The following is a 14,260-nucleotide window of genomic DNA, read 5'->3' on the forward strand; positions in this document are numbered from 1 at the left end:
CAAACCTACAGCCAATATCATACTGAATGGGCAAAAGCTGGAAGAATTCCCTTTGAAATCAGGCACTAGACAAGGATGCCCTCTCTCACCACTCCTATTCTATATAGTATTGGAAGTTCTAGCCAGAGCAATCAGGCAAGAAAAAGAAATAAAGATATTCATTTAGGAAAGGAGGAAGTCAAACTGTCTCTATTTGCAGACAACATGATTGTATATTTAGAAGACCCCATCATCTCAGCCCAGAGTCTTCTCAAACTGATAAGCAACTTCAGCAAAGTCTCAGGATACAAAATCAATGTGCAGAAATCACAAGCATTCCTATATACCAGTAACAGACAAACAGAGAGCTAAATCAAGAGCAAACTCCCATTCACAATTGCTACAAAGAGAATAAAATACCTAGGAATACAACTAACAAAGGACGTAAAGGACCTCTTCAAGGAGAACTACAAACCACTGCTCAAGGAAATAAGAGAAAACACAAACATGGAAAAACATTCCATGCTCATTGTTAGGAAGGCTCAATATCATGAAAATGGCCATACTGCCCAAAGTAATTTATAGATTCAATGCTGTCCCCATCAAGCTACCAAAGACCTTCTTCACAGAACTAGAAGAAACTACTTAACTTCATATGGAATTACAAGAGAGCCCGCATAGCCAAGACAATCATAAGCAAAAAGAACAAAGCCAGAGGCATCACACTGCCGGACTTCAAACTATACTACAAGTCTATAGTAATCAAAACAGCATGGTACTGGTACCAAAACAGAGACATAGACCAATGGAACAGAACAGAGGCCTCAGAAGCAACGCCACAAATCTACAACCATCTGATCTTTGACAAACCTGACAAAAACAAGCAATGAGGAAAGGACTCCATGTTTAATAAATGGTGTTGGGAAAACTGGCTAGCAGTGTGCAGAAAGCAGAAACTTGACCCCTTCCTGTCACCTTACACTAAAATTAACTCCAGACGGATTAAAGATTTAAACATAAAACCTAACGCTGTAAAAACACTAGAAGAAAACCTAGGCAGAACCATCCAGGACATAGGCATAGGCAAGGACTTCATGACTAAAACACCAAAAGCAATGGCAACAAAAGCCAAGATAGACAAATGGGATCTAATTAAAATTCAGAGCTTCTGCAAAGCAACAGAAACCATCATTAGAGTGAACTGGCAACCAACAGAATGGGAAAAAATTTTTTCAGTCCACCCATCTGACAAAGGGCTAATATCCAGAATCTACAGAGAACTAAAACAGATATACAAGAAAAAAACAAACAACCCCATTCAAAAGAGGGCAAAGGATATGAGCAGACACTTTTCAAAAGAGGACATATATGAGGCCAATAAACATATGAAAAATTACTCATCATCACTGGTCATTAGAGAAATGCAAATCAAAACCACATTGAGATACCATCTCACACCAGTTAGAATGGCGATCATTAAAAAATCTGGAGACAACAGATACTGGAGAGGATGTGGAGAAATAGGAACACTTTTACACTGTTGGTGGGAGTGTAAATTAGTTCAACCATTGTGGAAGACAGTGGCGATTTCTCAAGGATCTAGAAATAGAAATTCCATTTGACCCAGCAATCCCATTACTGGGTATATACCCAAAGAACTATAAATCGTTCTATTATAAAGACACATACACGTGTATGTTCATTGCAGCCCTGTGTACAATAGCAAAGACCTGGAACCAACCCAAATGTCCATCAGTGATAGACTGGACAAAGAAAATCTGGCACATATACACCATGGAATACTATGCAGCCATAAAAAAAACCATGAGTTCGTGTCCTTTGTAGGGACTTGGATGAATCTGGAAACCATCATTCTCAGCAAACTGACACAAGAAGAGAAAACCAAACACTGCATGTTCTCACTCATAGGTGGGTGTTGAACAATGAGAACACATGGACTCAGGGAAGGGAGCATCACACACTGGGGGCAGTTGGGGGGGCTGGGGAGGGACAGCGGGGGGTGGAGAGGGTGGGGAGGAATAAAATGGAGAGAAACGCCAGATACAGTCAAAGGGGGAATAGAGGCAGCAAACCACCTGGTTATGTATGGGCCTATGCAACAACCCTGCATGACCTGCACATGTACCCCAGAACCTAAAGTAAAATTAAAAAAAAAGAAAAGAAAAGAAAAAACATTTACTGTACACTTGCTATGAGATAGTAGCAACAAGACTATTCTTAGCTTGGGAATAGTAGCAAGGCTAGGCTTCCATTAATAGAGACTGTGCTTTTTCAGAAAAGAAAATAAAGAAACAATGGTGATTAAAAAAAAAAGAAAAGAAAAGAAAAGCGATGCCTCTTCCTTTCTCTTTGGGGGCTGAGAAATTCACAGCACAAACAGCCCAGCTTTTTCATGTTCTGGGGAGCTGGAAGGCGAGAGGGAGTCAGTTCCAGGAAAACAGCCTGGTTCTGTCCCCACCATCGAGCGTTCTACAAAGGCCGCCGCTCCAGCCTCAATGGGGACGTTCTCTTTCTCTCCCTCTTCTCCCTAGACCCTCCTTTCTGTTTCCCTCTCTCCACACGGTGTTCCCCACTCTTTCTTCAGTCTTGGCAGTTTCTTCTCTCCTTTGCCTTTTTCTCCTGACATGGGTAAGAGTCTCCCTCTCTTCCTCACCTCCAGGGTCAGGCCTTCGGCATTCTAGATGGAGCTTTCTGGAGAGGGAGCCCTGCTCTAAGGGCACTGAGAGAGGAGTGGGCTGAACTGAGAGGTAACCAGGAAAGCAAGCTCAATCCACACCCTAGGCCATACCTGCCAGGTGGCTGACAGTGAGCTGCAAATGGGCTTCTGCCTGAGACAATGCAAGCAGAAGAAAGGGTGTCACAAATGGAGACACACACACACCCACTAGCTTCACGTGCCGTTCCATTAATCACGCTGCAAAGAACAAAAATCCTGGAAAATCATTAAAATTACAGATGGCTAGATTAAGTAATTAGAATTTAGGCTAAAGCAGATGTTTGTAATTAAGTGTTTATTTCATTGAATAAAATCCAGATTGTAAGAACTATTCCATGAGATTTTAATGGTTCCTGTCCTGGTATTATATTAGGGGGTAGATTTTAAGCTACAGAAGTTCAGAGACAAATGGGCATCCGGGAGGATCCTGGGAATCCCGTCATCTGGGGCTTAGAGAGAGAGGAGGGTTACAGGTATGTATTTAGGAGATATCCTTATTTTCATGTCAGGGGAGGGGGAAGGAACTCAGCCACAGCTCCGTGAGTCAGAATTGATTCATCTTAATTTATACAGAGTCTTGCATTCCCCTAAACAATTTGCAAACAGCTCAAAAGAAAATAACAATGAAGAACCAAACGAAAATATAAAAACAAGAGAATCGAGTGTTCATTGCCAAGCAACGTTTTGGTGCCAAGAATGAGGAGAGGCTTTTAAATGAGGATTGAGCCATTTGAGGGATTTAATATTTAGAAAAGACAGGGACAGGAGAAGCAGAGACAAAACCGAGAGGTGCGTGCACGCAGATGGGGAGCGGAGGCCACAGAAAGACAGAGAGGAAAAGGAAAACGAACGGCAGCACAGAGAAGGGATGGATATTGGGGGTGCCTCCATCCCCCAGTGGGGCCGGAAGTGGAGACATGAATGGAGAGCTTTTGTAACAGAAATTGCTTCTTCCTGACTATAGCCCCAGATGCTTTCCAGAGCTAAATGAGTAAGTAATAGTGGAGGGAGAAAGCAATTAGGAGAGCGAGAAAGATGCTTCGGGACGGAGATCTGAAACAAGATGGAAAAATTGATGAGGCAGAGAGAGGACAGGCTCACTCACCATCAGAGGAGAAATTGGGTGAGGGCAGGAGATTGGTAACTGCAAGGAGATAGCTGGAGGCTTGAGGGTTGGGAGATGAATTCTCAGAGCAGTTTGAAGGATCCAGGTGAGAAGCCTGGGAAGATTGCCAGGAGCCTGCAGAAGACAGCACCCTGGTGATGGGTGGAGGAACCCGAGAAGACTGCACCAGGGGAGAAGACATCTGGGGCTTAGGAGGGGTCAGCTCTTACCAGCCCAGGCTGAACCACAGAGAGGAACCGTGAAGCCCAGAGCCTATGGGGGACACATCACTGGTGTCGCCCCTTGCCCCTCTGAAGACCACACACAAGTGGAGAGGAGACCAGAACCTTAAGGATTTTCCTTCCACCTGCTACCCGCACCCAGTGTCCCTAGCTGGCATTCGTACTAGAAGCACTAGAAGAATCTTGAAGGCCCTGGAGTTAAAGACACCAAGAAACATTGCAAAACAGACACATGTGGATCTCTCGGCATCCACATCATGTGCTAATAAGAGAGCATCAGCCAAGAAAACCGCATCCCAGACAGACTGGGAATAGTGGCAACCACGTGGCAGGAACAAGCTGGGGGCTTGGTGGGAGGATGTGAGAAACAGCGTGGCGCTTTCTCTGCAAGTCTGCCGTGATGAGGGTCTCTTGGGGACCAGCACACAGCCTCACCGGAGGAAGAGGGGGCCTGTAGACTCCAGGGCCTGGTGCAACAATGCCCCTGAGAGGAAATACCAGGGCCTTGATACCAGAGTATGCTCAGCAACAGAAACCCTGTATTAAAATGTCTTGTGCAAAAACAGAAATGTGTTACCGCATGGCTTAGCAAGATTCCAGAGTGATGAGGTTGGAGACCAGATCTTTCCATCTCTGCTGTGTCCCCGCTTGGTACCAGCTTCATGCTCAGGCTGGAGCTGGGCTGGCTGCAGCAGCGCGAGCATCCCAACCAGACACAGACATATCCAGAGGAGAGAGAAGGAGTGTCCTCTTAGGAGACCGGAAACTTTCCTGAGAAGCAAACCCCTCATTCCAGACCTCAGTTCATGGCTCATTGTTTCGATGGGTCTCATGCAGTCCTGAATCACATACTGCCATGGGGGGTGGAGTAATTCTTGGACCACCCAGGCTTCCCTGGGACCCAGAGCTGGGTCAGCCTCCTCTGAAACTCCTTGCAGCTTGTGACAGGGAAGGATACCTAAATAAAATGGGAGGAAGAAGGGGAGAATGGATGCTAGGTAGGCAGCCAATGGCTAATGGCTCTTAACCGAGGGGCTAACGTGAGGATAAACAACCAATCAGGCCAGAAGGCAAACTGGGTAATGGCCCCAACCCAGGGCATTAGAGAAACCCTTCCTGCCCCCACCCCTTCCTGCCCCCACCCTGGCCTCAGAGTCTCATACTCCCGTCTGCTGCTGAGAAGGTGACAGTGAAAGATTGCCGCAAGTTGTCCTGGGAGATGAGGCATAAGAATACATCTGATAGAGCAACAGCAATGCAGGCTTCTCGAGTGGAGGGAGGTGGAAGGTGGTGCTGTGGAGAGGGGAGGAAGCCAGTCTGGACGAAGGGGTGCCAGGCGTCCAGGCTTTGCTTTGTGACCTTGGGCAGGAGAAGAACTGCTTGAGCCTCAGTTTCTTGGCTGGTAAAAGAAGACAATCAGACGAGTTGTTTCTTTTTTTTTCTTTTTCCTTTTTTTTTTGAGACAGAGTCCCACTCTGTTGCCCAGGCTGGAGTGCAGTGGTGCAATCTTGGCTCACTGCAGCCGCCACCTCTTAGGTTCAAGCAATTCTCCTGCCTCAGCCTCTGGAGTAGCTGGGATTACAGGCGCGTGCAACCACAGCCATCTGATTTTTGTATTTATAGTAGAGACGGGGTTTCACCATGTTGGCCAGGGTGGTCTTGAACTCCTGATCTCAAAGTGATCCGCCCATCTCAGCCTCCCAAAGTGCTGAGATTATAAGCATGAGCCACCACACCCAGCCAGACGAATTGTTTTCTAGAATTCCTTCCAGCTCAAACACTCTACAATTTTGGGAATTTGAGAATGGCCAGATTAACTGGGAGGCAAAGGAGAAGGTGAGACAAAAATTCGTTTATAGTGTCATTTAAATAGCCAAACAGAAGGATCTAGAAGCCAGTTTCAGTAGGGACAGCTAAGTTCCCCTCAATTTGTCTAAGCTGGAAAGGGAGAGTCTGCAGCATTAGTTTGGGGCAGAGTCCGTATGTCCTTTTGGCAAGCAATGGGAGAGGCCCATTAATGAAAGAGCCACATGTGCTGAGGGGAAAGCGAGTTACATGGAAGAACAAGGACAGTTGTAGGCTTGCAAAAGAGCATTCGCTGCCATGCAGGGCAAATCAAATGAAGAAGGAGCTGAGCGCAAAAGGGAAGGGCAGGAAGAGAGAGTGGAAGATGATGAATGGAGGGGCTCAGGAGTGTGGCGGCTCAGGCCAGCTCATCCTGGCTCAGCAGGACTGCAGAGGCATCCGCTGTTCCCCATGGTGGGAATGGGGAATGGGGTGCCCTTTGTTGCTTATGCTTTGGGTTCCAGGTGGCTCCGGGACCAAGGGACAGATGGGAGGGGAGTTGGAGCAGGGGAGGCAGGAGACTCGACGGAGGCCGAGGGGACTCAGTGGCCTGATCCAGTGTCTCTGTGGAGAGTGGGAAGGTATTGAGGTCCATGGTTCCTGCCAGATGGTAGTGGCAGAATAGAAGTGGGAAGAAAGAAAAGAAGCAAGGCAAGGAGGGGAAGAAGCAGCAAGAGAGGGAGGGAGAGAGGGCAAGGGAGGAAGAAAGCATATACCAGTCAGGTAGTTTTGTGATACAGGTGAACTTGGGCTGGAGCAGAGAAACTCTGTTCACTGTTTTGCTCTGTAATTGCCTTTTAAAGAGATAATCCAGAGCCTGGTCACCCAGTTCCCCTCTTAGGCCTCCTGGCCCAACATGTAGCAAAACTGGGTAGGTAATAAGGCCATCCGCCCTGCCTGTAGCCCCCTGTCCTTACCACTCCCTGGAGCCTGACTTAGTTCAGCCGACACCTGCTTCCTGAGCACCTGCTAACATCTGTCTGGACCTGGGGGCCACAGCCCCTGCCCTCAGGAACGCTGTCTTCTGATGCTGGCAGTTTGCACAGCACTTTTACAGACTTGTGAGGCAGGGACTGCTGCTTCTCTTTTACAGATGCAGAAATTGTTGCTCACTTGGAGAGATTCACGTGCCTGGGATCACTTAGCACATAAGTGAGGGGCTGGGATCTGGACTCTGGGTTTGGTGTTCACGCTTTCAAGCTCTTTCCTCGGCACCTCACCATCTCACACTGCTGACGCTCTGCCTGGAGAGCTTGAAAAAACACGAGACAGCATCCCTCCCTCCAACCTTGGAAGGGCCAGTGTCCCAGGGCTGGCTAGGAAGGAAGCGAGCTGTAAGAAGTTGGTCACATGGAATGGTGCCCTCACAAGGGTCTCACATGGGACCCTCACAAGGGTGCTGTCAGTTGAAAGAGGAGGCTTGTAAGGGGCAATGTTGAGTTGCCAGTTGTGGAATGTTGTGTTTCAGTGAAGGAACTTGCCTTGTAATGGGACTGTGTGTGGACTTCTAGCCCCATAACACCACTCCTCCCAGGCTTCCACCTGCCTTCCTGGCCCCACTCAGGGCCCTGGCACAGTATTGAGTGTATAGTCAATTGTACTTAGTAGATTTTTTTTTTTTGCCAGGGACCCTGGGTACATTAACATAGTGTGGTATTATCTCCTTAGATTGCACGTTCCTCAAGGTCAGGTGGCTTCTGTCTTTCCACTCCTACCACCTCCACTAAGATACTCAGCTCTGCCCTCCCAACAGGCTGCGGACGTTGTATCCACTCATTGGGTAGTGGGCAGATTTCAGCCAGAAATTAATTCAAGTCAAGCAACTGTCTTGGGGACCAGCCACATGACAAGCCCCATGACAGATGCTGTGCAGAATATAGAGATTAAGGTCTTGTTTAAGCTTGCAGTTTAATAGGGAAGGTGAAAGTGTGAACACACACCTGTGCTGACCACTTCCCTGACTTTCAGGTCCTGCCCGCCATGACTCCTGCCATGTGTCTGATAGACTACTTTCTCTGGCCCCCGCCGCCTCCCCACCCCAGGAGTGTTCAAACTCTCCACCTCCTAGTCTTTGTTCCTGCAGTTCCATGCTCTGGAATGCCTTTCCCTCTTCCCAGCCACTCCCCATCCTTCAGTGCTCAGTTCCAGGGCAGCATCCTCCATGAAAGACTTTCTTGGTTGCCCAACCAGATGTTTCCCTCTTTGGAACCTGCCCCGGCCAAGCCCTCTGTGGATGTGGCTCACTCAGTCTCATGTTCTCCTCATTTGTTCCCTGTCTCCTCGTACCTCCCCTCCCCGTCCTGCTGTAGTCACAGGAGTAGGCTCTTACTCATCTTTGGGCTTCGAACTTACCATGTGCTTCATACCTACTCATCACATTGAACAGCACAAAGTGGACTAATATTAGGTACATTTAGGAAGAAACAATATCGTGCGGGTCTTGTAGGAGGAAGCGACCTTCAACTGAGCCTTAAAGGACAGGCAGATATGGGGGCAGTGGCCAGGTCCCTTTCTCTTCTCTTCTTGAGATAAGCAGCCCTGCCCTCTTCTTGAGGATTCCTGGGAACCACAGCAGTTGCTTGTTTTCCTGGAACAGAGAAAAAGGATGCACTGGAAGTCATTCGGGGTCCAATGGGCTAGCTGGAGGCTTCAATCCCAGAGCAGCCTTTGGCACCATTGTGTGCCTTGGGTGAGCACCTGGCTGTTGGATGAAGTAGAGCTGGCCCAGAGGCAGGATGTGGGCCAAGGCAATGAAGATGCACCCTTATTTCCCTTTCTTTTGCTTTCTCTTTTCTTTCTCCATTCCTCTTACTTTCTCCCTCCCCTCCCTTTCTTCTTCTCCACCCGTCACTCCCTCTGTCCGCCTGCTCCTGGGCCTCTCCCAGCTCTCCTCGGCCCTGCTGTTTGATGCGGTCTATGCTGTGGTCACTGCGGTACAGGAACTGAACCGGAGCCAGGAGATCGGCGTGAAGCCCCTGTCCTGCGGCTCGGCCCAGATCTGGCAGCACGGCACCAGCCTCATGAACTACCTGCGCATGGTGAGGAGCGACTGAGGCCCTGCAGGGCTGTGCCCAGGCTGACGGGGTGGGACAGGACACATGGTTCAAGGTCCAAGAGTGCCTCAACCCTAGGCTTCTCCGAAATGTACGTGTATTACAGCCCCAGATAAATCAGGGATCTCTGTGACCCCAGATGAGTGGATCATGAGCCACATTTCTTCTCTAAACCCCAATAACCACTGAGAATCCATGGAAGTTTGTTCAGAAGGCCTAGAGCCTTCCACTATTAATAGGCCCCTGAATTCCAGACTTAGTACCTGGTCTCTCTGTTCAGCGGTGTTCTCAGCAAAGCTTCATACAGCTGGGAAAGGGCAGTGCTGCTGGAGACTGGCATCCCTTTGGGAGTTGCAGGCTCAAGACTTCTGGCGTGGCTGGGTTTCCCATTGTTGTCCTCCCCAGCCATGCCTCCTCTGGTGGATGAATATGGATCTCTACCTCACACAGAAGACATCTCCTGTCAGAGAAGCCTGCCGCAGCACAGTGTCTTGGACTTTGCATTTAGAGTTAGGTGGAGGGTCATCCTGACTTCCTGTGGGCCTGGCAGTGGTTGAGCACCTGCCCAGAGAGGATGAATGCTGTGGACAGCCAAGGGCCTGGAGGAGGGGCTGAGGGGAATCTGAGCTCAAGTTAGCACCGTGACTGGGTTGTTTTGTGCAGTTGGTATGGGGTGATTGGGAGAGCATTCTTCTCCTACTCCAGGCCAAGCCAAGTCTGAATTGTCCCTGCAGACACCACATTTATCATCTCAAGATGCCTTGGCTGTGGGTGGGCAGGAGAAAGATCTTAACTGCATTGCCTCTTCTGAGCATCCTTAGATAGCCCCTGTGTACAGATCTTGTTGGGGCCAAGTGTAACATGGGGCCTGTTTGGTGCTGTAACTCACTCTCTCTTGGACAGGTAGAATTGGAAGGTCTTACCGGCCACATTGAATTCAACAGCAAAGGCCAGAGGTCCAACTATGCCTTGAAAATCTTACAGTTCACGAGGAATGGTTTTCGGCAGGTAAGCATAGCTGTGCTGTGGTAATGGCAGGTCCCTCCTCTCTGTTCCTTTCTCTGACCCCAGCCCATTTCTTCAATGCCTTGGTGTTTGGGATGGCCTCCTGGTCCCAGTTATCCCCAAGAGCAGCAGGCTGGATCCTGGGCGAGGCTCCTGGCCTGCACCAGCCACCTCCTTCCTGCCACCAGATCAGCCATTGTGGCCAACAGACTGCATCCCCAGCAAAATACCAAGAGGGAGGGAACTGGGGTGAGAGGGGAGGCAAAGGGGTATCATGTGCAGGAGGAATTTCCAGGGAGGATTTTACTCCCTGAGTCTGATCCTAATACTGGAGCCCGTGTTAGACTCTAGGGAGCCTGCTGGCAAGGCAGACACTGTATCCCACGTAGGCCAAGGAAGCCCTTCAGTGCTGAAGTGCATGGCTGTCGCTCCTGTCTGCTCTTCTCTGACCAACCCACAGCTCTCACCCCCATGCCAATGACACAGCTCCTCTCCTGGCTGCTCCCTGCCTGCTGCATCATTGCAGGGATGCCTGTCCTTCATAGTTCCTTTCAGCTCCCTACTCCTTTGCTCATTCTCTGCCATTACTCTTAATCCACTTTTCTGAGATCCTCTTCCATCAGAGGAAACAGGGATCAGATTCTCAAAGTATCTCTTGAAGGTTTCCCACCCTCGCCATCACCCTAATAATCAACTCCTTATTATTTGGCTTACCCTTCTGCAACTTTAGAAAAGGCTGGTAAGTAGGAAGCCAGGCACTAAATACAGCAAGAAGCAGGCACATTGAAGAGCTTCCTGTCAGAATTGCTGAACAAGGGAGCACACTACTGAAGGGTTGCAAATCACCTTTTCCAGGAGATTATGAAGAATCATCATCATCATCATCACCACCACCATCACTGTCATTATCATCACCACCACCACCACCATCATCATCACCACCATCACCATCACCGTCATCATCACCATCACCACCACCATCATCATCACCACAACCACCATCACCGCCACCATCACCATGATCATCACCACCATCACCGTCATCATCACCACCATCACTGTCATCACCACCATCACTGTCATTATCATCACTACCACCACCACCATCATCACCACCATCACCATCATCACCACCATCACCACCACCATCATCATCACCACAACCACCATCACCACCACCATCACCGTGATCATCACCACCATCACCGTCATCATCACCACCATCACTGTCATCACCACCATCACTGTCATTATCATCACTACCACCACCACCATCATCACCACTGTCACCACCACCATCACCATCATCACCACTATCACCACCATCATCATCATCACCACAACCACCATCACCACCACCATCACTGTCATCACCACCGTCACTGTCATTATCATCACTACCACCACCACCATCATCACCACCATCACTGTCATCATCACCATCACCACCACCAGCATCATCATCACCCTCACTGTCATCATCACCATCACCACCACCACCATCATCACCACCATCACTGTCATCATCACCATCACCACCACCAGCATCATCATCACCATCACTGTCATCATCACCACCATCAGCATCATCATTACCATCACCATTGTCATCACCACCACCACCATCACACTACCACCATCACTGTCATCATTATTACCACCAACACTAGCATTATCACCACCACCACCATCACTGTCATCATCACCACCACCACCAGCATCATCATCATTACCACCACCATTGCCATCACCACTACCACCATCAATGCCACCATCACCACTACCACCACCACCATCACCACCACCACCATCATCACGCCACCATCACATCACTACCACTATCACCACTACCACCACAACCACCTCACCATCATCATCACACCACTACCATCATACTGCTACCACTATCACCTCTACCACCACAACCATCACCATCATCACACCACCACCATCACACCACTACCACTATCACCTCTACCATCACCACCATCACCATGATCATCATCATCATCACACCACCACCATCACCATGACCACCACTATCACCCCTACCACCACCACCATCACCACCACCATCCTCATCATCACCATCATCACCACCACCACCATCATTATGACCACCACCACCATTGTTCCATTGTTATCATCATCACCACTGTCAACATCATCATCACTACCACTGCGATCGACATCATCATGGCAGCCTCCATTTATTAAGCTCTTACCATGGGCCTTATACCATGTTAAGTGTGTTATATATATTTTCTCTTTTAACCTTACAAAATAGATACTTTTTATTAGTCCCAATTTTATACTTGAAGAAATGGAGGCTTAGGAAGACTGACTGACTTGTCCTTGAACAAACAGTAATGACAGAGCTGCTTTTGGACCCAAATAGATCTGCCTCTAAAGTTCTTAACCATTACAACAAATTATGCATCAGAATCACCTTGGAAAAGCATTAAATACACAGATTTTTAAACTCTATCTCACAAGAATACGATAGGCTTATGATAGGCGCCGGGAGCTGATGCCCTCATCAAGCCCCCAAGGTAGTTCTGATGAAGCCCTACCCCTATGGACGCCCCTTCACGTCTGCCTCCTGCTCCCCTGTCCCTGCATCTGAGAGGCTCTGATCAGCCTTCCTTAAAGGCCCAGTGGAGTTCTTTGTAGGAGATCGTAATTATGCTGGGCCCTGAGGCCAGGTTACCCTTCTTGGAAGATGATGCAGTGAAAGGAAAGAGTCCCAGACAGAGTGGAGCCCAGAGTCCTGCTGCTGACTCTCAGCAGTGCCTCGTATCTCTGGGCCAGAGCTGTATTACCTATAAGCAAAAAGAGCTACCATTTTGCATAATTTCTCAAATCAGAGCAGGGTTAGGTAGGCAGCCAGAAACTACGGGGATGGCATTTCACAGAATGGCCATTTTATTCATCTAACAAGTAATATATTGAGCATGCACTATGTATCAGGTACCATGATGGGCCTGGGGGAAACGAAGCTGAAAAAGATTCAGACCCTACACGGAGAGAGTTCTCACAGTCTAGCCAGGGAGCCTGACATAGAAAACCATAGTGCAAATTTGGGTTATTATACTCAGATCATGCCCTCGGGCTCCTAATTCCCTGAACAAGTGAAGCTGCCAACCTGTGTGGAAATTGTCAGGCAGACTTTTCTTTGAGCCCCAATGTGCTTGGGGGATGTGAAGAATATTCATTCATTCTTTCAAGAAATCTTCGTTGAGTGCCTTTTATGTGCTAGTCTCTCTTCTAGGTATAGGTTTTTTTTTTTTTTTTTTTTATTGCATTTTAGGTTTTGGGGTACATGTGATAAACATGCAAGGTTGTTGCTTAGGTGCATACGTGGCAGTGTGATTTGCTGCCTTCCTCCCCTTCACCCATATCTGGCATTTCTCCCCATGCTATCCCTCCCCAATTCCCCACCCCCCCGCTGTCCCCCCCACTCCCCCACAACAGACCCCCATGTATAGTGCTCCCCTCCCTGTGTCCATGTGTTCTCTTTGTTCAACACCCGCCTATGAGTGAGAACATGTGGTGTTTGATTTTGTGTTCTTGTGTCAGTTTGCTGAGAATGATGGTTTCCAGGTTCATCCATGTCCCTACAAAGGACGCGAACTCCTCGTTTTTAATGGCTGCATAATATTCCATGGTGTATATGTGCCACATTTTTCCTGTCCAGTCTATCATCGATGGGCATTTCGGTTGGTTCCAGGTCTTTGCTATTGTAAACTGTGCTGCTATGAACATTCGTGTGCATGTGTCCTTATAGTAGGTATAGGTTTTTTAAGATGGAGAAAATGGCTGCTTTTGTGGAGCCTGTATTCTAGTAGGGGAGAGGCAGTTGGCAAACAAATATGTATGTGACATAGTGTCAGGAGTGGGAAGAAGAAAAAGAAAATGGGGCAAGGAGAAGCGGGTGGAGATGATAACCACGGAGGAACAGTCAGGAGAACAGGTTGCTCGCTCCATGGAAAACCTGATCCCAGGCTTTGAAACGCTCCCCTTGGACCTCAGTCCTGCTTTGTGAGTGCTCCTGGGAAAAAGCCCACTTCTAGCACCCCTCCATCAAGAGATACCTGCAGTGGCAGAGCTGGCTGGTAGCCCTGATCCCTTTCTCCACTTGAAGGACAGCTGATTAGGCTCCAAGTACCTCTTCACCTTCATTCTGCTTCTCCAGCAACAGCCGCTCAGGCTGGCTTGTGCTAGCTACAAGGCCGGAAGACTGCCTGAGTCATAAAGAAACAATGTCATCAGCCACCAGGACTCGACCTTCAGC

The 14,260-nt window shown here is 48.6% G+C and overlaps 1 protein-coding gene across 1 annotated transcript in view; it reads left to right on the top strand.

The window, feature by feature from the left end:
* GRIK4 (glutamate ionotropic receptor kainate type subunit 4) overlaps positions 1 to 14,260 on the top strand; it is a 388,236-nt gene that overhangs the window by 264,054 nt on the left and 109,922 nt on the right. Inside the window, exons 11-12 of the mRNA XM_021671204.2 lie at positions 8,794 to 8,946; positions 9,865 to 9,969. Coding sequence (XP_021526879.1) covers positions 8,794 to 8,946; positions 9,865 to 9,969 — 258 coding nt within the window. The remainder of the gene's footprint in view (positions 1 to 8,793; positions 8,947 to 9,864; positions 9,970 to 14,260) is intronic.

Source organism: Aotus nancymaae, unplaced genomic scaffold (genome assembly GCF_030222135.1).
Source record: "Aotus nancymaae isolate 86718 unplaced genomic scaffold, 86718_ANA_hifiasm-v0.15.2.pri h1tg000012l, whole genome shotgun sequence".
Classification (NCBI taxonomy): Eukaryota; Metazoa; Chordata; class Mammalia; order Primates; family Aotidae; genus Aotus; species Aotus nancymaae.